Source organism: Lepidochelys kempii, chromosome 2 (assembly GCF_965140265.1).
Source record: "Lepidochelys kempii isolate rLepKem1 chromosome 2, rLepKem1.hap2, whole genome shotgun sequence".
Taxonomy (NCBI): domain Eukaryota; kingdom Metazoa; phylum Chordata; order Testudines; family Cheloniidae; genus Lepidochelys; species Lepidochelys kempii.
Window position 1 is genome coordinate 260,725,040 of NC_133257.1, and position 26,755 is coordinate 260,751,794.

At 46.4% G+C, this 26,755-nt stretch overlaps 1 protein-coding gene across 3 annotated transcripts in view; it reads right to left on the minus strand.

Annotated features, from left to right (window-relative positions):
- The window catches only part of LOC140907853 (pituitary adenylate cyclase-activating polypeptide type I receptor-like), a 40,888-nt gene extending 15,600 nt beyond the window's left edge, over positions 1-25,288 (minus strand). For all 3 annotated transcript variants that reach the window (XM_073334757.1, XM_073334758.1, XM_073334755.1), the window contains exons 1-5: positions 25,242-25,288; positions 11,953-12,052; positions 8,052-8,159; positions 3,778-3,887; positions 513-610 (exon numbers count right to left, since the gene is read on the minus strand). In XM_073334757.1, the coding sequence (XP_073190858.1) occupies positions 513-610; positions 3,778-3,887; positions 8,052-8,159; positions 11,953-12,052; positions 25,242-25,274 (449 nt within the window). In that variant the 5' untranslated portion in view covers positions 25,275-25,288. The remainder of the gene's footprint in view (positions 1-512; positions 611-3,777; positions 3,888-8,051; positions 8,160-11,952; positions 12,053-25,241) is intronic.
- Between the last annotated feature and the right edge of the window lie 1,467 nt (positions 25,289-26,755).

Genomic DNA, 26,755 nt, shown 5'->3' on the forward strand with positions numbered 1-26,755 from the left:
ACACCCAGAGCATGGGGTTGCATCCTTGACCATCTTGGCAAATAGTCATTGATGGTACTATCCTCCATGAATTTATTTAATTCCTTTTTGAATGTGCAGGTTATTTTCCCTCGATCTCTGTGCATAGCTCCTATAATCTGTAATGGATGGTACAGGCACATCTGAGGGGAGTTTATGGAGAGAACGTCCTTGCTAAGCATGGGGAAAGTAGTTGCCCTATGTGAACTGTGAGGCCATCATGCATGGACACAAGCCATAGTCCCATTAAAAAAAAACCCTCCAGGAGGAATAGTGAGAGGGTACACAGTCAGGTCTTATGTTTTAAAGTCTGCCGGGAAATATCACACCACAAGTGATGGAGAATAGGTTACCGTGGATGGAAATATTGTGTCTGTGATAGAATGCAAAAACTGGAAAATAAAACCAGTTGGAGTTGCAAGTCACAGAGATGAGAATTAGGATGAAGTTGAATGGGGACTTCAAATACCTCAAAGGCCGCTGCAAGCATTTACCTGAAGATGGCAAAGATAACGAGAGCTGTAATGAGTGAAGTCAGAGATGTCGCATAGCCAGCGGTGTAGACATGCCAAAATGCAGAATAATATGATTTCTATGAGAGGAAGAAAAGACAAAAATATAGATGGATGTGCAGCATTCATCCCAGTGTGCCCATTTGACTAAGGCATGACTAAGGCACCTCAGCCACAGAATATAAATTATACTTTACAATCTCCAACGTGCTTTATAGTGGAGAGGGGCTCTAGACTGGGACTTGGGAGACTTGAGTTCTAGTGTTGGCTCTGCAACTGATCTTCTGCGTGACCTTGGGCAAGGCATTGGCCCTCCCTGTGCCTCAGTTTCCCCATCTGAAAAATGCAGATAATGGTTTGGGCTTGTTGAAAACTTTCCTTTGAAATGGGTTTTCAGCAGAAAACTGGGTTTTTGATTAAACACATTTTCTTGTGAAGTGTCTATTTTACCAGGAACATTTTGATTTTTTTTCCATTCCACACCCAAAAAAGCTTTCAACCAATACCAGAAAAATTTCAGATTTTGGCTGAAAATTTTCAGTGTTTTGACAAAAAGTCAAATTTTTCTGCAGAACACTCCCCGTATTTTCTGACCACCTCTAACAGTGACTCATACCCCTCCCCCCCGTGCAAAGGACTTTGATGTGTATAAATGTGCTAAATGAGCCCAATCCAAAGCCCCCTGAAGCTACTGGAAAGACTCAATTCACTCTAATAGCTAAGTATTGTTAAGATGTGTCTTGGTTTTACAAACCCTTCCGGTTCAGGTTTTATATCTGCGACATAAAACCAGGGGTGTCTGGCAGCTGGGCTTCATTTATTTGAAGCACCAATGTTTGGGAGCATTTGGATAAACATGCCTAGCTGTGGCCTATCCCAAATCCTCAGTGAAGGTTTGATGGTTCAAGGTGCTGAGCTTTGCCAACTCTCATTGAAGCTGCTGGGAGGTGTAGTCACTCAGCATGTCACAAGTGTTCAGCACCTTGCAAATTCTGTGACTAATTGTTTCAGGACCAGATGCAAGGCCCATCAGAACTAATGGGTGTCTAATGTACTTGAATGGGCTATGGATCACGCCTCTAGTGAGTAGGTACAGCTAAGCAAAAAGTAACAGATGAGGAAACTGAAACATTTGGGAGGGATAGTTCAGTGGTTTGAGCATTGGCCTGCTAAACCCAGGGTTGTGAGTTCAATCCTTGAGGGGGCCATTGAGGGATCTGGGGCAAAAATTAGGGATTGGTCCTGCTTTGAGCACGGGGTTGGACTAGATGATCTTTTGAGGTCCCTTCCAACACAGATATTCTATGATTCTCTATGATTATGGAGCAAAGAGACTGACCCAACATCACACGGTGTGTTAATGGAGTTATTTCCTGAGCTCTGACACAGAGTCCTTAATTCCTAGTTTCAAACTCAACCTAATAAGGGTATTTCTATACTGCAATCAGAGGTGTGACTGCAACATGCATCGACATACCTAAGCTAGCTTTGCTCCAGCTAGCTTGAATATCAATAGCAGTGAAGCCGTGGCTGCACGGACTAGCCACTCAAGAATATAACCAGGGTCCTGGGTGGACTTGTACAGCCCGTGCTGTCCTAGCTTCACTGCTATTGTTATTCAAGCTAGCTAGATCAGCGCTAGCTCCGATTGGTCTCAATGTGCTGCAGCCATACCTCTGATTGCAGTGCAGAGGGCCCTAAGTGACATTGCCTCTCTGATATTACCCTTTAACACTGCTAAGTTCATTTTGACATAGAATCATAGAATATCAGGGTTGGAAGGGACCACAGGAGGTCATCTAGTCCAACCCCCTGCTCAAAGCAGGACCAATCCCCAATTTTTGCCCCAGATCCCTAAATGGCCCCCTCAAGGATTGAACTCACAACCCTGGGTTTAGCAGGCCAATGCTCAAACCACTGTGTCGCATAGTGATGTATCCTGAGAAAAACAGGAAGCATCATCGAGCTTTGCCTCTGCAAATTGTTTTCAGTTTCACTACAGGGTCACCTGATTATTCCAAATCATAAGGAACCAAAATCCTTAGCTTGTTGCTGGTCAGTCAAATTTCCTCAGGGCCGATGCAAGTGCCGCATTGTCCTAACCCTAACCTTGTTTATCAAAAGGCTTAGAAGCTGCCAGCAACTCCAGGCTGAGACAGTCATTTATCAATTTTAAATTCAGAAACGTTGGCAGGAAACCTGCTCATTGAAGAATCATCCTGGCATTTGGTGAAATCACTGTAACATTTTCTATGCAACATGCTACACAAAGGTGGAAAGCAGGAGACTTGTTCAACTGTGCAGGCGGGTGGGTCAAAGGCTCTTTCCTCTTCTGGGGTAGCTGATAGAAGCACGGTAAGCAGCAGAGTCCAAACAGGTGAGGGTGAAAAGGGTACTCAGGTTCTGAGTATGCAGAGAAAACACTACCCACTAGCTCTCCCACAGTGTGTTTTATACACAGTCCCTGGTATTTATCTGACCCCCTCCCCAGTTACCACAGGAGCTGAGTACTTCATCATCTTTGATGGATTTAACCTCACACCACGTGAGGTAGGGCAGTGCTGTTGAGTCCCTGTTTTACAGATGGGGAACTGAGACACAGAGAGGACAAGCTACTTGCTCAAAGCCACATGGGCAGAGTAATGACTTGAGCCTAGGTCTCCCGCGTACCCTAACCATTGGACCATCCTTTCTATCTTCAGAGAAGGCTGATGAACACAAGTCTCTGGAACCCTAATTTAAAAGGAACCGTGAAGACGACTCTTCCCCTTTCACTGTATGCAATGTTCCCCATAGAAGCAAAGGGTTAGGCAGCAGGCTATCTTCTCCACCCAGATAGATACCGGACACAGCAGGACAGACTCTTCTATGCCAAGATCCATTCAGTGCAGGATGAGGGGGCCATAACTGGCTCCCCAATTCTCCACCTTGCATTGTGTCAGATCCAGCCCTGATGTCATTTAGTCCAAGAGGCCATATGACAGCTGAGAACCACAGGAGTGCAATCCCCCTCTAGCTCTAGTTCCTTCCTTGTCCCCGATACCCCCACCTATGCTGGGGTTGGGTTGGGGTGGTGGAGGGGCCAGCTCCACTGGCCTTGTGGAGTACCCAGGGAAGTCTCAGCTGGACAGTACAGTCAATCAAAGGAGAGAATCTGGCTTATGTATATTCAGCATTCCTCAGGGTGTTTTCATGGGGGCAGTTCTGGGTTTGCTCCTCCTAGGTGCATCTCCAACCCAATACTGACCTGATCTTCAGGGCCTTTACTGGAACCTTCATCGAATCCGCAGGCAATGGAGTACGGTGGGTACGGTTCTGACCAAGATGCTTCTTGCGTACAGTTTCTTTGCAGAAAACCTGAAAACAGTGAAACACATCAGCAAATGACCCATATGGTTTAGCAGTGACAAGAAACAGCTTATTCTTAGTGCCCAAATCCTCAGACCTATTTTCTTACTTATTGATACTTCTGGATGTGCTAACTGCTTTTAGCAAGTTTGGCTATACAGAATGAAAGCTACTTTAGCTATCTACCTTGTGAAATGCTTAGACAAATATTCAAATGAACACAGTGGTGAGCTGGAGCCAGTTTGCACCAGTTCGCTGGAACCGGTTGTTAAATTTAGAAGCCCTTTTAGAACCGGTTGTCTGTGGGTGCTCCAGGGCTGGAGCACCCAAGGGGAAAATTCGACCGGCAGCTCCCCGCCCTGCCCCCGGACCCAGCTCACCTCCGCTCCAACCTGCTCTGCTTCTCTGCCCCCCCGGGGTCCCGCGAATCAGCTGTTCGCACGGGAAGCTGGGGGTGGGGGGGCTGAGAAGCAAGCGGCGGCTTTGCGCTCAGGCCCAAGGAGGTGGAGCGGAGGTGAGCTGGGGCGGGGGGGGGGGGGGGCTCCCTGGGCCTGAGCGCGAAGCCGCCGCTTGCTTTTCAGCCCCCCACCAACCTCCCCGGCTTCCCGCCAAACAGCTGATTCGCGGGAACCCGGGACGGGGGGCGGAGAAGCAGAGCGGGGTGGTGCGTTCAGGGGAGGAGGCAGAGCAAAGCAGAGGTGAGCTGGGGCCGGTCGCGGGGTGGGGAGCTGCCGGTGGGTGCTCTGCACCCACCAAATTTTTCCCGTGGGGTCTCCAGCCCCGGAGCACCCACGGAGTTGGAGCCTAAGGCGCCACTTTTGATGTGATCAGTGGGGGGAGCAGCCGCTCCCCCTGCTCCCCCTCTAGCTTCACTCCCCCGTCCCTAGGAGCCAGAGGGACCTGCCCGATGCTTCCTGGGAGCCGCCCCAGGTAAGTACCCCCCGGACTCCCCACCTCGCCTCCCGGCAGGTCCCTCTGGCTCTTAGGGGCAAGACGGGGTGGGCACCCACTACAATGGCCCATGAGACCCTCCTGCCCGGTTCTGGGGACAGTCAGGGGACAGGGGAAGTGGGTGGATGGGGCATGGGTCTGGGGGGGGGGCATCAAGGAACGCAGGGGGTTGGATGGGGCAGGAGTCCAGGGGGGGGGGTGGGCCACGACCCCCTCGTGGGTTGAGGAGGGAACCGGTTGTTAAGATTTTGGCAGCTCATCACTGAATGAACGGGGAAGTAACAAAGCAGCTTCCAGGTTTATATAGGAATTACATACTATGAGCTCAATTTGTATACAGAGGCACCTAAGTCATGCATCCAAAGCATGCCTTTAAGAACCAGTTTGGTTCTTGAGACATATGACTACTCAGTTGATTAGACACACAAGGTGGGACCAACACGGCAACAGCACTGCATATCCACTTGATAGCATTAATAACAATACTCTGCATGTCTGTAATATCTTTCACCCAAGGATCCCAAAGCACATATAATTTCCAATCACTTCCAAGCCAGAAAGACTTAAGCCTCTCAGCACTTCAGGAAGGTAGGGTAGTGTTATTATCCGCATTTTATAGATGAAGAAATGAAGGCTATGTCTACACTGCCCCGGGTGTGAATAACTGGGTGCACCAAAGTGCTACACTATAAATCCTCCATATGGATGTTGTGGGCACTAACTAAAAGGTTCCTAGTTCATGTTTAATGTAGTTCAGTTTGAAGGGGACTATTTTTTAGCAGATTTCAGAGTGGTAGCTGTGTTAGTCTGTATCAGCAAAAAGAAGGAGCAGTACTTTTGGCACCGAAAAGACTAAATTTGTTAGTCTGTAAGGTGCCACAAGTACTCCTCGTTCTTTATGTTAGCAGAGTCCTCAGTAACTTGCCCAAGGTCACGGAGGATCTGCAGCAAAATCGGGAATAGAAACCAGGAATCCTGACTCAAAGGACCCCATCGCAAAACCATCCTTCCTCTCAATTACGGTAGGATAGAAAAAGTTGTCTGGGCTCTGACATTTGGCTCCCATCCTTCCAGTGATACAAATGATGCCACTATTTTAGCAAGATACTCCCCACTGACTGTCACAGCGTTTGGCTTTTGTTTTGAAATGGTGAGAGGGATTACTGCTAGAGCTGGCCAATCTTTTTTCAATGGATGTTTCGCTGTTGAAAAATGCCATTTCATCCACGTGGGTACTTACTGCAGGAATTTGTCGATGTTGATGAAATTTCTTTTAAGGGGGAAAAAAAACACCAAAAAGAAGCATTTCAGTCTTATTGGAATGGGCCATATCAATTTTTTGTTGCAAAATGACTTTTCATTTGGAATTTTTGATTTTAAATTATTAATGATAACAGCAAATATAAAAAGTCAAAATGTGAATGAAACAGTTCACTTGTATCAAAATGGAACATTTGAAATGACCCAAAACTATTTCCCCCTCTCCCTTCCCCCCCATAAATTTAGTTTTGTGAGAAATTTCAAAAATTCTTTTTTTGTTCCAATTTGGAACAAAATTTAAATTTGAAAGGTCAGAATTTCCCATAGAACACAAATTCTTAGTTTCTACCAGCTCTGATTATAACTTTATCAACTTTCAGACTGCATCCACTGGCTACGGGATTCTTTCAAAAGAGACTATTCCTTTAAGTACGGGTGCTCAGGGCTTTTTATTTTCCACACCAAATTCAAACACACCTTTTTCAAATGCAATTCTAATCTATAGCGTATTCATGCTGGGAAGTGCTTCTGTTTTCCAAATTTTGGGCTGCTAAAATGGGCAAAATTAGGAAGAGTTTTATTTTTTCTAAGCTACTATCCATAAGGGCTAAATATGTCCTTTGTATTTGTGCATCTAGTTTCTACTACTTTCAATACCACTGCAAAGACCAGTGCATTCCCTAGATGATTGCAAAAATCACTCTTTACTGACTTCATTCCATCTCTTGGCAAATGGCTGTGATCAGACCAGATTAGAATGGGCAAAGGGATTGTGAAGGCATAGCTGTCCAAGTGGAGGTATTCATGTACTGAAAGATCAATGGTTCATCCAGTCCATTATCTGGTCGTGGACACTGCTGCATGTAGGATACGTTAGAGCAGTGCTACTCAAAGTGGTGGTCCGCAGACTGGTGCCGGTCCGCGAGCCATCGGTTGCCGGTCTCCGCGCACATTGGAAAAAAAGTTTGCCGGCCCCCGACATCAGTCAGCTTGAGAAGCACTGCATTAGAAAAACCCACTCCAAAAATGTGCCTAATGAATGTATTTCAGACTTTATGAAATGCTTTTAAATTGCTATATGCATTCATCTCACTTATACTTTCTTTATCACCTGTGTGGCAAATTGCCGGTACCATTATGATGGGTCCCACACTTCCTCTTCTTTGCGGGGGGGTGTTAAGGGCATAGTTTTCTGCCCCTGAACTAGGGAATTTACTGTCCCACTAGTAACCCAGAGAAGGGTAGTGGAGAGGGAGGGACCCGGGCCAGCCTCTCCTCTACTTCAACTCCTCCAAACTGCTCTCTGCTCCAACTCCTTCCCCTGGCTGATTGAAGCAGGGGGTTTTATCAGGTAACTAGCATCAGGTGCTCTAATTGGCTTCAGGTGCTCTTAATTAATCTATAGAAACCTTTCTTCCCTCTACAGGGAATAAGGCTTCTTCTCATCCTGGGACTGACATATCTCTCCTATATCCCTGAAAAAGAATTCTTCCTGACACCAGTAATCTCAAGCCCTGATAGTAGTGGCAGATTACTGCATATGCCAATGGGGCCCAGGCCCAGGGGCCCGAGCCAATTTGGGGCCCCCAGAAAAATCTCCCTCCATCGCAGCCCCAGAGCAAAGCTTCTCCAGTCTCGGTGCCACAGTGGGTGGGGAGGGGCATGGAAAGGAGTGATTGGGGGCGGGGCTGTAGGGGAAGGGGCGGAATGGGGGTGGGGCCATGGGCAGAATGGGGAAGGGTCTGCAGGGGAAGGGTGGAACAGAGGGGGACCATGGGTGGAACAAGGTGGGGTCGCAGGCAGAAGTGGGGGGCAGGGCCACAGTTCTGGTGCCGGGTCCCCCTCCCTTGCTCCAGCCCAGGGCCCTAGATCTTGCATGAATGTTGATTGTCTTAGTATCTCAGTCATTATGCATATTTTTAAATGGCTAGGAATGTTAATAATAGGAAAAAGCATTCTTGCCGTGTACGTTGGTGATTTCTTCAAAGAATCTGGGACATGCAACTTTTACCACTTCTCCAAAAGTGGCTTTGGGCCAGCAACTCAGTCCATCCCAATCCCCTGGGCATCCTGGAAAGAAAGAGAGTCTGAAATTAAAGAGACACCTGCAGAATGAGGCATTTCAAAAGTCTTGCAATCGCTTACGGAAAGATTGCCTGTGTCTTTATCAGTGGACCAAGTGTGAGACTCAGCTGCAGTTCTTACTTAGCCCAGATTCACAATTACATGGTGTGATGCTGGCAGATCAGGTGCCAGCTCTTGCCAAGGCTTTAGGAGTGTGTTAGTAACTGGTTAAGATGGGTATTGGGCTTATAACAATGTCTTTAGTGTTCAGACTTTATGAAATGCTTGTAAATTGCTATATGCATTCATCTCACTTATACTTTCTTTATCACCTGTGTGGCAAATTGCCGGTACCATTATGATGGGTCCCACACTTCCTCTTCTTTGCGGGGGGGTGTTAAGGGCATAGTTTTCTGCCCCTGAACTAGGGAATTTACTGTCCCACTAGTAACCCAGAGAAGCGTAGTGGAGAGGGAGGGACCCGGGCCCGCCCTCTACTCCGGGTCCCAGCCCAGGGGCCCTAGGGATAGTAGTAAACCACTTGAACTAGTGCTTCCTTCCCCTGGGCTACTTCCCTCTCCTGCTCTTCAGCTTGTGGGGCTTCCTGCCTTCCCTCTCTGCACAAGCTGGGTGTCTCGTTACCTAGGGTCTTGGTCTTCTAGCGAGCTCCGGCACTTCTCCAAACTCTCCTCTACTTCAACTCCTCCAAACTGCTCTCTGCTCCAACTCCAAACCACTCTACTCCAACTCCTTCCCCTGTCTGATTGAAGCAGGGGGTTTTATCAGGTAACTAGCGTCAGGTGCTCTAATTGGCTTCAGGTGCTCTTAATTAATCTATAGAATCCTTTCTTCCCTCTACAGGGAATAAGGCTTCTTCTCATCCTGGGACTGACATATCTCTCCTATATCACTCGCGGGCTGCCTTCTGGCCACGCTGTATCACACCTACTATAAGGAAATATTTACATTTTTGCCTGTAACTGAAAAAAATGTTTGCTCTGAAACTGTGAACCCAGTCAGAAGGGACCATCTCCTGCACAACAAGAAGGCCTATCAAAACTAAATGGGCCATTGTGGGACATCACAATACAAAGACTTTGTTAATTACCCTCTTACACCCATGAAGAGACTATGTGCAAAAGGGCTCATCCCATCAGCTTACATTTTGGAAGAAGGAAATAAAAATCTCTGACAAGAATTTTTTTTCATTTCTTTTGCTGTCTGGCCTCTCCCGTGAGAGCTACTAAAGAGAAGCATAGATTAAACTAGGTTAGCCGTAAAAGAAATTTGGAGCTGACAGATTCCTGCAACTCTGTCACCTTGTAAAACCATAGAGTGTATCTCAGTTGTGAATATATGCTTGCCTGCTTTAACATGGTAATAGCTCGTTTATTTTCTTAGTTAATAAATCCTTAGATAGTTTACCATAGAATTGGCTACAAATATTGTCTTTGGTGGGAGATCTAAGGTACAAATTGATCTGGGGTAAGTGACTGGTCCTTTGGGACTGGGAGTAACTAGAATATTTTGTGATCTTTGGTGTATACCAACCATCTATCACTAAGTCCAGCTTGCCTGGGTGGCAAAATAGACTAGATTGCTTAAGGGGACTGTCTGTGACTCCATGGTAAGGCTATATTAGTGCTTTAGGAGTTCACACTTGCTACTGGTGAAATCTAATTCTAGAACACACAACCAATTCGGGATCTCTGTCCTGCTTTTTAACAGTCTGCTGTAAGTTTGGTACTTACAGTCATGAGCCACTCTAGGCAGCATGACACATGGTTGTGCTAAATCCCATTCAGTTCCACAAATTTAGTAGGACGTTGTTTTTCTATTTTACAGTCATGGACACAGTATCTCACATACATTTTTCATCTCATCTGTATCTTTTCTTTTCTTGAGAAAATGGACATAAGAGCAGGGGTGAAAGTAAAACACAGATCTTACCAGTACGGGGCCCACTCTGCCCTCCCCCGGCAGGGGCAGGGCCTCAGGTGGAAGGGGCGGGGCCAGGGGTGAAAGTAAGTTACATTTCTTACCGGTGCAGTCCAAACGCAAGCAACCCTCCTCTCCTACATACTTCATGGATCCCTCCCACTGCATGACTTAGATATAGAAAATAAAGCTACTCCTACTCCTACCAGTAACTGTCTGTAATAAAACTTTAATATTGGAATAAGCCTGAAAAAGTGAAAACTCACTGTCACATTTTTCTCCTTGTCCTCCCTCCTCCTTCAGCCAGGCTGCCGACGTGGCTAGGCTCCGTGCTTCCCCTCCCCTAACCTGGCACTCAGCAGGGGCTGCAGTGGCTCCCCTCTATCTTGCAGCCGGGAGAAGGGGGACTGGCTGAGGGAGAAGCCTGCCCAGGACACATGCTGCCTGCTTAGGAACAGTTTAAACTCAGCTGTTCACTCTGCGGTTCACCCCTTGGGCTAAGGGGCCATTTCTGACATCCTTGTTAATTTCACTCACCGTTGTTGGGGTGTTAGATTTGAACTTGGAAATGGTTCCTCATTTTGATTGTATTTGTTGTGTATTATACTATTGGAGATTGCTTCATCCAGGGGGCAGAAAATAACTGCCCCTGCCTTGGTCGCCTCCCCCCCCCAACAACTCTGAGTGAAATTAACAAGGATGCCAGAATTGGCCCCTAATCCCAGGGTCTGAACCGCGGAGGGAACACCTGAGTTTTAAACTGTTCTTATGCAGGTGGCAGTTGTCCTGGGCAGGCGTCTCCCTCAGCCAGTCCCCCTGCAAGCTAGAAGGGAGCCGCTGCAGCTGCTAATGAGTGCCAGGCGGGGGAAAGCGCGGTGCCTACCTGCCTTCCACAGCCTGGCTGGAGAAGGAGAGGGAGAGAAACAACAAACAAATGTGACAGTGAGTTGTCCCTTTCCAAGCTTTTATTAGCTCTGAGTTTAAACTGTTTGTTATGCAGCCAAAAGAGGGGAAAGTAAGCCAGTACTCAATGCTCCACTCATTTGCTGGTACGCTGCTGCACCTTTCCTTACCGGTACTCCGTACCTGCCCGGACCCGGCTTACTTTCACCTCTGCATAAGAATCAAGCAACTGCAATCCTAACTGTACCATCATCTTGAAAAAGGAGCTCTGGTAATCAGAAAAACAAAACTGGGCAACAAGAAAAATTGTTAATGGATTTATCCTCACATCACATCCATAAGGTATGGGAATAATAGTAATTTCCTTTTACAGATGAGAAACTGAGACACAGAAAGGCTAAATGATTAGCCCAGAGTCTCACAGGAAGTCGTGACAGGGGATTGAACCCAGGTCTCTCAAGTCGCAGGTTAGTACCTCAGGTTCAGTTCGCTTCCCTACTCTATCACAGACATCCTATGAGAGCCTGGACTAGTCCGTTAGACTTTCTGTGCCTCAGTTTTGTTCTGTGAAATGGGAATAATAGTAACTGCCTACTTACAGGGGCGATGTGAGGATAGCATAAATTCAGCTCCACGGAAACCAATGGACGTGTGACAAATTACCCAGCAGAGGATGTGACCCTCCCGAAGGTTATACTGGCTATGAATGTAAGCAATGGACAAATAAAGTGTATTATCAACGTAAAACACCACTACAATCAAAAAGAAAAAAGAGATGCTTCAAGATACAAGATACAAGATACAAGTTCTTTACAGAGCACAAGTGATGAGAAAAATCAGGCCAGACCTTCCAAAACTTTACTCAAGAGAGCAGGCCTTGCTTATGCAGCTAGCCCTATTGAAGTCAAGCACAGACTGCTCATGTCAGGTTTTGCAGCAGAGGGCCTATGTCTCTTACCTTTTAAGATGGGTAAAGTAGCTTCATTTTTTTCTAAACATAGAGCCTGGTCTTTCACCACCTGTTGGAATATCTTGCATTCCGGATGGATAGAAGCAACCTGGGCAAGAGATAGGTAGAAATGGTGGGTGCGATTTAACAGGTTCCATGGTGAATAACTCTCCCCTTTGCTGACATATTCTTAAGAATCTTAATGCAGTTGTTGGAGGAATACACCCTGGAGCTTGATATTAGATTCAAAATTAGACAGAGGTGCCAACTTTCTGATTTCCCCGGGGGTGCTTGACCCCTGCTGATCAGCGGCGGGCGGGAGGTGCTGGGGCGGGAGGTGCTGTTGATCGGTGGGGCCTACCAATGGGTGCTGAGCACCCACTATTTTTCCCCGCGGGTGCTCCAGCCCTGAAGCTCCCACGGAGTCGGTGCCTATGAATTGAGACTGTGAGCGCTTTGGGGGCAGTGACTTCCCAATCCCAACTGGGGCCAGGACAATACAAGTGATCAGCAACCGCAATTCCATCCGGGAGGAGCCATGGCGTGGAGTCATGGGTCTGAGCACATGTGTTTGTATCAATGGCTATGATGGGCCATTACGCAGAAGATGGGCAGCGGTAAGTAAAGTAGTAGAAGAGTTTTTCATTATGGTCTGAATTCTGATATACATTTTACATTAATATAACAAACGGCTGTGAACGCTGCATTCCCTGGGGACACCACCCCCCCCACTAAAGTCAGCAAGAGACTTATGGGGATGCAGTGAAAAATCTCCAGATATTTAAAAACGTAGTGTAAATGTATACATCAGCAAAAATGAGGGGTATCCATACGCTCACAACATTCAAGTTCACCTACTAAGCTGAAAGAGGAGAAATCATAGTTAAGAACAATGCAACAAAGTGGTATTCATGGCCATGACTCGATCTAGATGGCCCTCGCCACGGTGATATCAGTTCACAATCATTTATGGATTTTTAGCCTCACAACACCCTGAGGTTAGGGTGACCACCTTTTCAAAAGGCAAAAGCAGGACATAAGTAGGAGCCCTGCCCCCCTCTGTGGCTCCGCCCCCTGCTCCTCCTCTTCCCCCTCCCAAGCCCTAGCCCCCTGCGGAGGGCCTGGGGGCCCAAGAGCAAGCCCCTGCCTGTGTCCCCACCCTCCAGGGCATGCCACCCAGGGCAGGGTAGGGACACAGCAGCCTGGACTCTCTGGGCAGCTCTTACTATTCCCAGCTGCAGCTTCCGGCCTGGCCAGGGGGCGGGGCCGTGGGGGGGAGAGGAAGAGCAGGGGATGGGACCTCATAGTGAGGGGGTGCTAATGCCCACCTCAGTTCCCCCCCCCCCTTCCCCCCACTCTCCCAGGGAAGAGACTGGCGCTGCCCTAAGCCTCGGGCAGGTGTAGAGCTACTTTGCAAGGAATTTGGGACAATTCAGTCCAGGACCGGGACTTGAACACTGTATTTCGGGACTGTTCCACCCAATTCAGGATGGGTGGTCCCCACTGCCTGAGGTACTCCTCCCATTTCATAGACAGGGAACTGAGGGATAAAATAGACTAAGTGATTTGCCCCAAGTCACACAGGAAATCTGTGGGACAGCCAGGCTCTGAACCAAGAACTTTTGAGTCCCACTCCACTACCTTAGCCACTAGGCCAGCTTTCCTGCCTGTATCTACTTTACTTACACTAGAGCATGAGGAGGCCAGGAAGGAAAGGGGAGACAGATGGTGGTGCTGGAACAAATCTTTGTGTGCTCAATTTAATTTGATGCTATTCGGTTTTTCAGATTGTCTCCACCAAACTGACAGAGGGCCTGATTCTCCACTGTCTTTCACTGATGTGAAACCGGAGTAACTCCATGAAACTCAGTGGAGTTACACAGTGTAAAACAAGTATAAGTGAGAGGAGTATTAGAAGCAGAGTATCTGAGTGCTACGTATTGATAGCACCAAAAGTTTCATTCAGCTGAAGCCACTGGGACCATATGAGTGAATAAGGCAACACGATTTGGCCTTTTGCAAGCTGGCCTATTTAAAACACACCCAGAAGCACTGAAAATGCTGATTTAATCTAAGTGATAGATTGCAGATTTACCGAGACATTTCTGAAGAACACTGTAAGCCACCCTAAGCCCCTAAGTAAAAGTCTTGTCTTTTATTATACCAATCCTGACATTACCACTACACTGGGTCTCTTTTTTCAGTCACAGGAAGTTGATTTATAGACTTATGGAATGTTGTCAATACACAGCGCAATTTAATGGGAAATCAGGATTCTGTTTTTAGCCTGAATGGAAATTTTACTGCCCACATAAACAGTTAAAACTGCACAGTAATCTCCACCTAGAGAAAAGGGCAAGACTTCATCTTTAAAAATCCTTTGCAAGAACACCTACATTTGGGGCTTTAAAGGACTGTGTGCCTTTTAAACGTGTGGCATCTGCGATGGCTCACATATTAGAATGGAAAGAGAATGAAAGAGTTAACGTGAAAAGAAAACAAAGACACACTCTAAACAATGGTTAATTTTCACCCATTGTGCTTTGACAATGGGCAACCTTAAATATATTTTTTAAAATCAGCATGATCAGCTCCTAAAATAGCATCTCTTGTTATTGTACATTAGGAATACGCTTCTGAATTTAGTCTCTGAGGTGCCACAAGTACTCCTTTTCTTTTTCTGAATTTGCTATTATTCAGAATCCAACACAATGCTTCTTTAATTTTTTATCTTTTCAACGATATTGCATTTTGCACTGTGCTGGCACAACAAACAACTTTAGAAGCAGTAATAAAATGATTACTATGAAAATCAACCGCAATTTACATTTAAAAAAACAACAACCTTTCAGTGGTTTGGCTGGAAATAAGCTGTTTCTTCAGCTCCTAAAGTGTTTGTAACTGGTTGTTGATAATGGGAAATTGTTTATAGCTGGGATATTTTTACGCTGGGTGTTCGAAAGTCATAGGCATACAGCCTGGTGCAATGCAATTTATTTTGCGTAGAGAATCCTTTCTCTGACATATCACAAAATGAAACCAGTTGGCAGCCAATGTCATCATTATATAGGGCTAGCTTCTGTCCCCCTTACACCAAGTAGAACCTAATTCTGAAAATGGTCCCACTGATGGGAATGGGACTACTTGCAGAATATGGTACTGTTCAGCATAAGAGTGAATCAGGTCCTTAGCATTTAATGTTTATATGGCACCATAAGCTTGCATGGAGGTAAAAGAAATAGTCCCTGTACTAATGTGCAGACCATGAACACGATAGGACCCGAATTACATTGTTCCATCTGGTAAGTGGAGTTGTGTATGTCATATATGAATGCATTGCCAGTACCCTTCCCCTCCTCCCCATTCCTATCACTCTGAGCTAGGGTGACAGATAGCAAGTGTGAAAAATCAGGACAGGAGGTGCTGGGTAATTGGTGCCTATATCAGACAAAGCTCTGAATATTGGGACTGTCCCTATAAAATTGGGACATCTGGTCAACTTACTCTGAGCATTAATCTGAGATCAGGTGGGTTTGCTGGACATTTTAGCACTTGATCCACTTCCTGCACTTTCCTGTAGATGCAGCATGAACCTGCCTTATCATCTTGATGGGGCTTGACCTGCTGGAATTCGAAACTCAATGGTTTTGCATGGGTCTATCTCAGCTCCAGTATAATGCAAGTCTATCCTCAGGATTAGGTGGGTCTCTTTGGGCCTTTGAGAATTAAGATGCTCTATATTTGAATATCTATCAAATTCATGCATGGTATTCTAAGGCAGCTGTCACTATGCTATCCCTACCAAAGGTGGAAACCTGATTATGTTCCAGGCTGCTGTTGCTTCTCCTCTCCCTTACCCCATTCCACTGCTACCAGAACAGGTCATCTTTAGGTGTTATCTTGTTCAGTTATTTTAAAAAAAGTTGTGGCCCCTTGGCCATTAGCATCTGTCTTTGTTGGTCCCTGCTAGGAGTTTGGCCCGTACGCAAGAGTTAACTAGAGCTGGTAGGAAAATGGGGGTTTTATATGCAGAAAAAATCTACAAAATAATATAAAAATATTCAGTTTCATCAAAAATTTTCCACAGATAAATTCAAATGTTCATCAAAAAAACTAAAAAATCCAAATCTTCTGCACAAAAACTACAAGATTTTGTCAAGAACATCAAAGCAATATTTCATACCAGGTTGACCCAAATTGAAATATTTTGGATTGCTAAACGGAGTCAGAATATTTCAATTCAAGGATGGTTCAGTATTAGACTGTGTCCACATGTGCTGCTGTGATACCTCATGGGAGTTGTACTTCAAACGGAGCTGAAGTGAAATAGTTCAAATCAGGAACATCAAAACATTTTGTTTTGACAGCAAAGGTGAAAACAAAGTGTTTTGATATCTCTGAATTGACGTTTTCGGCCAAAAATGTTTGGCTGATGGAGTTTAGTCAAAAACTGTTTGGTTTTCAGGGGTTTGTGTTTTTCAATAAAAAGCCAAAGATTGCCATGGAAATCAGCCACTTTTTTCAATACATAAAGCAAATGAAGGGGGGTTGAAACCCCCATTTCACATTGAAAACCAGTTGCAGTGGGAAATATTCTGCTTGTTCTCATGTTACCGTCCCTTCTCTTGCAAAAAAAAAAAAAAATCCAAGGAATTCTTTAATAGCTGCACATTTCATTTCAAAGAAAGTGTCTCCAAACCAAGTGTCCTAGCACCATGCTAGGATAGCTCAGTGCGGTCTTACCAGGAATAATGCCACCTTGTGCGTCACCATCCCAAACTCTTTTTGTGTCTCTTAGGAAACTCCAGTCTGACTGTTGGCTAAGGTCAATCATGCTAAGATTATGAGCAATTAGAACATCAACATTTTAACAAGGTGTTTCTTGTTATAAGCTACCATTTCAGAAATAAATTGCAAAATGTCTCTGTTTGTCAGGACGCCTAGTGGCCTTTGGCACGGACCATCCCATATGTTAAATATCATCATTGACCCGTCAGAGCTTGCAAATTACCACAAGTCCAACAGCAGCCCTACCTATGGCCTGCCTAGCAAGAAACAAAAATGATGGAGCTGTATGCTACCGAGCAGGTAGCCTTACTGAAAGCAAACACGGTTATACAAGAAGAGGGGGAAACATCCCTCAGAAATACAATGTGTGATGATGTTAAACTAGCTGGCCTTCCTCGGGGCTTTAAAAAAAAAAAAAAGGTAAATTATTTTGCACTCAGAAAACCCTTCTGGCCAGAACATCGTCTGCTGTTGCTGACTGTCTCTCACTTGTACTTTACACAATACTTGGTTATTCGTCTTAAATGATGAACAGTAACAATTTAGGGCTTCAGACTGCAAGCTGCTGCATGTCCACAATTCACAGTGGTCTCAATCCATCTAAGGTACTTACATGGCCCCTGCTATCATTGTTTCTGAAGCCTTACAAACTTTGCTGTATTTATCCTCTCAGTACCCCTGTGTCCATTTTAGGGATGGGGAACTGAGGCACAGAGCAACTACGGGGCAGATTTGCAAAGGCATCTAGCTTCTGAAAACCAATGGGAGTGAAGCTCCTATATATCACGTGACCCTTCAAATATCTACCCCTAAGTGACTTGCCCAGGTCACACAGGCAGCCTGTGTCAGAACAGGGACTTGAACTCAGGGACCTTAAGTCCAAAGCTACTGCCCTAACCACTGGGTCATCCTTCCATCTTCCTTCAGAAAGCTCAGCGTCGAACAAGGGCTGTCTACTTACAATAGGGATGGGTGTGATAGAAAATCCTAAACTAGAATCTGGCCTCGTAAATCTGTTGTATTCTTAACATCAAAATGCTTAGAATGCTGAAAACTCCAGCATTGTGCAAATGAAAAGGACGTGATACTCTATTTGTTTGCTTTGTGAAATGCCAGCTTGTCTGTATCAGAAGAGTAAAACCACAAGCTGTATCACCTTGGGCTGGGATCCTTTCAGGTCTCATCAAATGAGCAATACCAAGTCTGGCAAGTGCTTGCATGGGAGACCTTCAAGAAACACCTGCCTACTTCAGGAGACATTACCTACTCAGTTGGCAACTACCATAGAATCATAGAATATCAAGGTTGGAAGGGACCTCAGGAGGTCATCTAGTCCAACCCCCTGCTCAAGGCAGGACCAATCCCCAATTTTTGCCCCAGATCCCTAAATGGCCCCCTCAAGGATTGAACTCACAACCCTGGGTTTAGCAGGCCAATGCTCAAACCACTGAGCTATCCCTCCCCCCAAACTTACCCTCACAGCCCAGCCAAACATAATGCCCCAAGGGCTGCTATGATGCCAAAAATGCAGTCTTTAGATGAGCCATACCACAGTGGTCCTGTCAACATGTGGTCATTAAAAATTCTTAGCACATTTTGAAAAAAGCAGGGCTGTGAACTCCAGGCTGGGATACATTCTATCTATCCTCAGAAAGTCAAGCCCCTGGACAATGTCTCAAACTGGGCACCTGACTTCACCAGTCCCTTTTGGCAACATAACCCAAAGTGTTTTGAATAAATGTGTAACCAAGTCTGGTTGGACGTTATTCACAAGCAGAAAAAAGGGCCACATTCGTCAGATAAATTCATAGGCTGTAAGGCCAGAAGGAACCATTATGACGATCTAGTTCAGGGGTCTGAAACATGCGGCCAGGAGGCCGCATGCGGCCCACGGAGTTATTTCCTGCGGCCCGCCATAGGCACCGACTCCACCGGCAGCCAAGCTCCCTTCCCCCGCACCTCCCCTCCTCCACCCCCACCCCCAGCGTGCCGCGTCCCGCTCCTCTGCTTACCTCCCCGAGCTTCCTGCCACCAAACAGCTGCTTGGCGGCGCTTAGCGCTTTCCAGGGGGGGGGGGGGAGCACGGACTTGGCACACTCAGAGGAGGAGGCAGAGAAGAGGCAGGGCTGGGGCAGGGATTTGGGGAAGGGGTTGGAATAGGGGCAGCGAGGGAGCAGGGTTGGGGCGGGGACTTTGGGGAAGAGGTTGGAACGGGGCGGGGAAGGGGTGGGAAGAGGTGGGGCAGGGGCAGGGCCTCATGGACTAGATGAGCAGTCTGAGGTATGAAGTTCAGCATGTATGATTCTTTGCTGTGAGTAGTTGGGAAGAATGTTTGTTAAAAGTGGCAACGTATTTTGTATGAATAGTTACTTTAAAAAGTTCCTGCCATTACAGCTACAGTGATAGACTGTTAGTGTAGATCATCATCAGTGTTACTGACCACATAAGGAATAGTTACAGGTGTTTATATTTTATTAAAACCCCTCTTTGCATTACCGTTTTTAAAAAGTGAATACATTGACTTTTAATAGCATTCTATATTACTCTTCATTTTTTTCATTTTTGACTATAAATGTATTAGTCCTCATGTGGCCCTCATGGTGATTTGAGTTTGAGATCCTTGATCTAGTCTAACCGCCTGCGGGTCACAGGCCTGAGAACCTCAGCCAAGAATTTCTGTATCAAGCCCAAAAATTGTTTGGTGTGAGTAGTTCTCATAGTTCTCATCCCCCACTGCACATACAGCTCCAGTGTTCTGGGACAGTCTTTCTATATTTCTTCACCCCATCTCTCATTTCAAATCGCACCTGAAAACATCCCTTTCTTCCCTGGCTTGTACTCTTTTATTCCCCCCACCCCCTGCATGCCATAGCTCTGATGACCAAGTATTTTCATCCCCTTCACTTCCCCGTCCTCTCTTTATAACATGGCTGGAATGTACACCATCCATTGTCAACTGTTTTGGCGGGTTTTTTAGCCCCATATGGTGTTTTGGGCCACAGGAAAAACATAGCAAAGACATTCCACAAATTAAAGTCATATTATACTGAATGGCATATTTCACCCCCAAGTTTCTCTAGCAGCTGTCGGGGGGTGTTCCAAGCATTGAGTGGAGAAGCCCTGGTGGGCCTATTGAACCACTCTTTAGAAAGCTCATTGTCATATGTTCTCCAGCAAATAGGACATTGTTTATGAGCTCATTGAGATTTGCCATAAAGCACAGTCCCCATTTCCCCAGTCTCTGCAAGGCCCTGAGTGCTATTTGTGGGGCAGAGAGCCTGATCCATAGACCACTGAAGTCAGCGGGAGAATTTCCATTGCCTTCCGTGGGTCATGGATCAAGCTGCGAGTGCCCCGAACTCACTTTGATTTCAGCTGAGCACCTTGCAGGACTGGGTCTGTCGTCACTGCAGCTCTGAAGTCCCTAGCACACTGTACACCCAGAGTAATTTGGGGGAGATTTTGAGATGTTACAGTGATTGTAACATGACTGTGCCCCAGGAAACCAGCCAGGTTCATTTCCCTTTCATATAAGGAGCTTTCATGATACCTTTATGCACTGAGGAGTTGTCAAGGTTCCTTCCCCACTCTGAACTCTTGGGTACAGATGTGGGAACCTGCATGAAAGACCCCCTAAGCTTATTCTTACCAGCTTAGGTTAAAAACTTCCCCAAGGTACAAACTTTGCCTTGTCCTTGAACCGTATGCTGCCACCACCAAGCATTTTAATCAAAGAACAGAGAAAGAGCCCACTTGGAGACATCTTCCCCCAAAATATCCCCCCAAGCCCTACATCCCCTTTCCTGGGGAAGGCTTGATAAGAATCCTCACCAATTTGTAAAGGTGAACACAGACCCAAACCCTTGGATCTTAAGAACTATGAAAAATCAATCAAGTTCTTAAAAGAAGAATTTTAATTAAAGAAAAGGTAAAAGAATAACCTCTGTAAAATCAGGATGGTAAATACCTTATAAGGTAATCAGATTCAAAACATAGAGAATCCCTCTAGGCAAAACCTTAAGTTACAAAAGACACAAAAACAGGAATATACATTCCATCCAGCACAGCTTATTTTACCAGCCATTAAACAAAAGAAAATCTAACACATTTTCTAGCTAGATTATTTATAGATTATTTACTAACTGTACAGGAGTTGTAAGGCTGCATTCCTGATCTGTTCTGGCAAAAGCATCACACAGACAGACCAAACCCTTTGTTTCCCCCGCCTCCCTCCAGATTCGAAAGAATCTTGTCCCCTCATTGGCCATTTTGGGTCAGATGCCAGCGAGGTTACCTTAGCTTCTTAACCCTTTACAGGTGAAAGGGTTTTGCCTCTGGCCGGGAGGGATGTTATAGCACTGTATACAGAAAGGTGGTTACCCTTCCCTTTATATTTATGACAGGAGTGTCCAGCATGTAACTATAGTTACCACAAGGATATTCTAAGTGCACAATACCACCGGGAACCGAAGGGAGGTATCCATGGGCAGTCTCTTTATTAAGGTTAGGGTTAGGGTTAGGGTTATGAAAACATCGTATAGCCTCTGTGCTGCCATCTAGAGGTCTGTCTGATAGGACCTAAAGTTGGGCCCTGTCACCAGGTCACCACCCTGTGCATATCCTCATGGCAGGACACAGTGCTGCAGTTTCCAAGACAGAGTTTGCAGCCTCCCTTTAGCGGTTTATGGCTCAGCCCTCTGGCCAGGCCTTTGTGAAAGTTCAATACCCTCCCCTCCTCAGGGTAGTAGAGTCCAAAGGCACAGTGAGTCCCAAAACAAACACAAAATAAAGGAGTCTTTGGCCCCGCTGAGCTTAGTTCTCTGCCCCTCTGATGTTATTCATGCAGCTGCACTCCCTCTGAGCTCAGCTCTCCGACCCCAGCCTTCTCCCCAGCTGGGACATTCCATACCTTGGCCTGTGTTACCACCATCAGCAGGTCCCTAATAAACCCAAAGAGTCTAGTGTCAGCCCAGCCTTCTCACCAAGGAAGCTCTGACCAGCCACAGTCCTACTCAGCTCAGATCAAGCCAACTTCTCTCCCCAAGCACAAGCCGCTGGTCTGTTTTCCTTCCCAACCAGCTAGGACTGAGCCACGCTCTCCCACTTTTCACAGGCCTGACTCCATTACAGGTGTGGCAGGCAAGGCTGATTATGCTCACCACTGTTCATTATCTCTTTCCAGCCCATGTGGGGTTTGTTTACTCACCACAGACCCTGTGTTGTTTTTTGGGTCTGTTTAAAGAGTCTATATATCGTTCTTTAGTTTCGCCAACTCTGGTGCGGATCCATTCTCACAAACATAGACTTGACTGTTTGGGCTAAATGGAGTCACACTGGTATAAATGATGCTGATGGTATTTACTTAGTATGCTATTTGCTGCATGAGTCAGGAGTCTGCACTGATGCCAGAACACTGCTATGAGGAGTTATATCCAAACCTGCAGCTGCTTTGCTTTCTCAACTATGAGACCTTTTCCCCAGCTTGGTTTGGAAATTACAAAAGGTAACACATCCCAATGGTTAAAGCTCTCAAATGAAGAAACTATGAAAGTTAGCCACACATTTCTAAAGCAGCAGAAGGGTTCCATCCTGAAGATTTGGGTCTAAAAATGGGTAAAGGTCCAGTGTGGTTCTCTCTTATCCAAACCATTCTGCCTACTGGTTCTGATTGGCAGTGAGCATTGTGATCACAGCCTCTCTTTTTAAACTACTTTTTACTGACTACCCTTTGGGTTAGCCTCAAAATTCCTCCTTGTTGCTTGCTAGGTCTTACACAGACTTGGTCCAGAATGCTCGCTATGTAACCACATGTGTCCAGTCATTCTCCCCAGTCTGTTAATTAGGTTATTTCAGGAGTCTTTTTTGAGCGAACACGACAGGCTAGGGGGCATTTTCCGTGCGTTTTTCCTCTTTCTGAAGTTGATTACCTATGGAGTAAGACAAGCTGATTCACTGTCTGCCTTACAGATTTCATTTAAGCAATAACTTTTCGAGACTGTTTTTAAAGGTTGGAGCAAAGCTTGAATGTTTGTCGGTTGTATCAGATTATATCTAGTGATCTGATTATATCTCAACTGCATAGATCTATACATATAGATGTATATATACATAGATATGTGGCAATATATGCACATAAACCTTGTAGACATGCATATATGGACACATTGCTGTAGTCTGTATGTAAATATATACAACAGACATTTTTTAACTATAACCTGGAGGAAGAAATGAAAACATAGTGACTTGAATTTATCCCAAAGTAGGTCAAATATTTAATTACCATTGATGCTTTAAAAAGGAAATCGCTGCCCAGTTTCCCCTCTCAGTATGCGTAATATCTGTTGCCATTAAAGGCCTGATCCTGTATTCAGTGCATACCCACAGCTCTCTGTGAAGAGGAATTTAAGGTGCACAAGGAACGGACGATGAGACTATAGAGGGAGTTAGGCATGTCCTACCAGCGGGGAGTGTCTTAGTCAGTCGAAGCTGTGTGTCTAACTTCCCATGAAATGCTTCATTAAGACATCTTTACACCTCAGTAGCAATCCCTCCTTTTTTACAATAATTACCTTTATTCCACTTTACTCGGTAAAAATGCTTTTTGGCTAAAGAGGCATGTGTAGGCCTGTGGATGGGGCATTCAGTTGGTCTGTGGCCTCGTGCATGTCAAATCCCCTTTTTGTAACTCTGTTTCCCTTCCTGCCCCTGAGCGCAGACAATGTCTCTTGCTATGCATTTGCACAGCCCCTAGTACAGTGGGGTCCTAATCTCACTTGAGTGTCTAGATGCTACTGTCATGTGCATAAAGAATAGTTTTAGCACTCTTTTTGGCCTGGCTTTGCAAGGTGATGAACATCTCCTGAGAAGTAGCGAGTACTCAACTCTTACTGAAGTTGATGGGAATTGAGGGTGATCAGTGTCACATAGGAAGTTTTCATCATCTTGAATGATTGGGCCTCTAGTTTATTTTCATGCCTGGACAAATATTTGATCAGAGGATCCTTGTTGGAATTATTCTTCCACTCTACCTTGATCTTCTGGCAGAGGAAGGAAACATTTGCTTTCTCTAAACACCTTGTGGATTTGGGGTTTTTCTGCATTTCCTATTTAGAATCCAAAGTTTCTCCTCAACCAGTAAAAAATGACTAGGAGTACTTGTGGCACCTTAGAGACTAACCAATTTATTTGAGCATGAGCTTTCGTGAGCTACAGCTCACGTCATCGGATGCATACCGTGGAAACTGCAGCAGACTTTTCCACGGTATGCATCCGATGAAGTGAGCTGTAGCTCACGAAAGCTCATGCTCAAATAAATTGGTTAGTCTCTAAGGTGCCACAAGTACTCCTTTTCTTTTAGCGAATACAGACTAACACGGCTGTTACTCTGAAACCTAAAAAATGACTGATACTTAGCTCACTGACTCTCCTAACAGATGCATCTGAGGCTCGGGTGTGAGTGACAAAAATGATGCCAAAGGCTATGTGGTACCTACAGGTTGTCAAGCAGGAATTTCTGTCCTGTCTAATCCCATGGGACAAGTATGTTATGTCTGGTACTGTCTGTTACAATATTTTGAACAGATAAGATAATAACTGGCAGTGCACAGATGTGTGATCATTCACCCCAGCCATGACTGCCGTGAAACAGGAAATCCTAATACCAAGCCCTGGTAACAGAGGTTATAAACACAGATTCAAATCCAGCACACAGGTGTTTCTGCTCACTGTGTGGGCACGTAGAAAGTGAGGCCAATGCCTCTGTGACTTTAGATATAGTATAGCACATCTTGGTGCTTGAGATCACTAAAGGTATTCATCAGTGCTCTATGGAACTGCACGTGCTCTGCACCTTCCTAAGGAAATACACACACACCTCTGTTATATTCTGGTTCTGCAGCAAAGTTCTCTTCCTCATGATCACTATAGCCCACGGAGGTCCCCTTCAGGCCACTTTAACTTGGGATGTGGATGCTTTGCATACTTTTCTGTTTTGTTGTTGTTGTTGTTTGGGTTTTTTTTTACTGATTGGACAATATACAGCTAATCAAAGGCTTTATCAACCTTTAAATCATATGCAAAGCTTCCCCCCGGGAAGTGGAGCACTAGATAACTCTAACTTGTAAAGTCTTTTTTTTTTTTTTTTAGCATTTGTCAAATGAATCTCTCCTTTCTTCTGCCCTTTCTGGCTACTCCCAGCATGGTAGGGTTGGGTTTTTTGTTTTGTTTCACCCCCTCCCGTCTTAGGATGACAGACACCACATCTGTACAACAACCACCAGACCCACAGGCGGATGTGAAAGATCCAGATGTGTAGGGCAGAGGGAAAGTGCCCCACCCAGATGTGAGCGCACGGGGGAGAAAGCCAGATGTGGGGACCGGAGCGCAAATGCCCCATCCAGGTGCGAGCGCCCCCGGCTCTGGGATCACCCCGCCGCCCGCCCGCGGCAGCCCTGCGCCCTGCATCCCTCCCTCCCCCGCGCAGCGCAGGGCGCACGGCGCAGGGCACTCACCAGCGGGAGAAGCGCCCAGGAGAAACACAGCATCTTCAGCAGCCGCTGGCGCGTCCTCTGAGCTCTGGCTGCCGGAGCCGGGGCTCAGCTCAGCCCTTCCCCACCTCCCAAGTCCCGCCCCTGCCTCCTCCGGATCACGCTGCAGCTCGCTCCCCAAGGGTCCTTCCCCAGCTCCCCTGTTCCTGGGGCTCTGGGCGAGTCCCGCTCCAAATCCTCCCAGCCTCCCCAGAGCTCCAGTCTCTCCTTACCTTGAGGCTGGGGGGGGGGTGGGGGGAGGCTGGGTCCACCTGGATCCTGCCGAGGTTTGACACCCCCCCCGCGGAGTCCCCGACTCAAAAGCAAGGAACTGCTCCTTCTGCCCCCCAGAAAGCACCCCCCCCCGCCCCTTCAAGGCGCTGCAGAAACATGGACCCGGACTCCCCCTGCCCCAGAGGTGTTGGGCTGGGCACACACAGCAGTGCTTGCTCTCCGTTCTGATGGCCTCTTGGCTGGGTTCGTGGCCCAATTTTGCAGGGTCTGGCAGGAGCCAGCTGCCAGATCCCAGCTATGGTGGCGCTGAGGGCGCCATTGGGTCTGGAGCTCTCGGGGGGCATCTGGAGTTGCTGAGCTTGTTCCCTGTGTAGGCAGTGAAATGTGGGAGATTAGGGCTAACACCCAGCAGGATCCCAGGGCTGGATCCATCCAGGGATCTGTGAGGCTTATTCCTGATGCCTGGAATATCCCAGAGCAATGGGAATCGTGATCCTTGTTTTCTATTTAGCCAGTGAGGTTTGGAGGAGAGGGGCAAAAGACTGGCAGGACCCTGCGGTGTGCAGGGGCCAGAACTGGGTTTTTCCCCTACGGTTCTGCCAGGATCTGGAGTGTCTGGAACAGAAAGCGGAACTAGAGTTTCTCCTTTGATGGGACAATTTAGGGGCTTGGGTAGAACATATGGCAGGATCCAAGCAGATCCAGCTTTAACCCAAACCCCCTGAATCTCTACATCCTCCTCCACCCTTCCTAGTCCAACTCCTCCAAAGTCTCCCTCTCCCTCAGATCTCCTTGAGCCCACAAATTCTCACATCCTGTTAATTTTCCTGGGGCCTATGACCTCCTGCTCCTCTCAATACTTCCCTAAGCCCCAACATCTCCCAGAGAAACTCATCCAGCTGCCAAATTCTCCTCTCCCCACAACATGCCAGACTCTCCTTTCCTCCACCTGCAGGATCCTAAGCTCCCAAAACTTCCCTCCTCTGAGGACTTCAGGATGCCTCTAGCCTCATCCTTCATAAGATCCACCCCTCCCCCAAGCCTACAGTGGAATCACTATGGGTGTAGCTCAGCACATAAGCACACTGAGCCATGCTGTATGGGGCCCTTTAAGATAAAATTGACTTCGGTGCTGATTTGCATGTCCTTAATTATTCATCCTCATCCACAGAGTTATGGGCGAGTGCAGAATTCAACATCAAAGTGAATAAGCTGATGCAGAAATGCTGCCCTTCTCTGTTGTTGAAATTGAGGCTGCGGGGGGC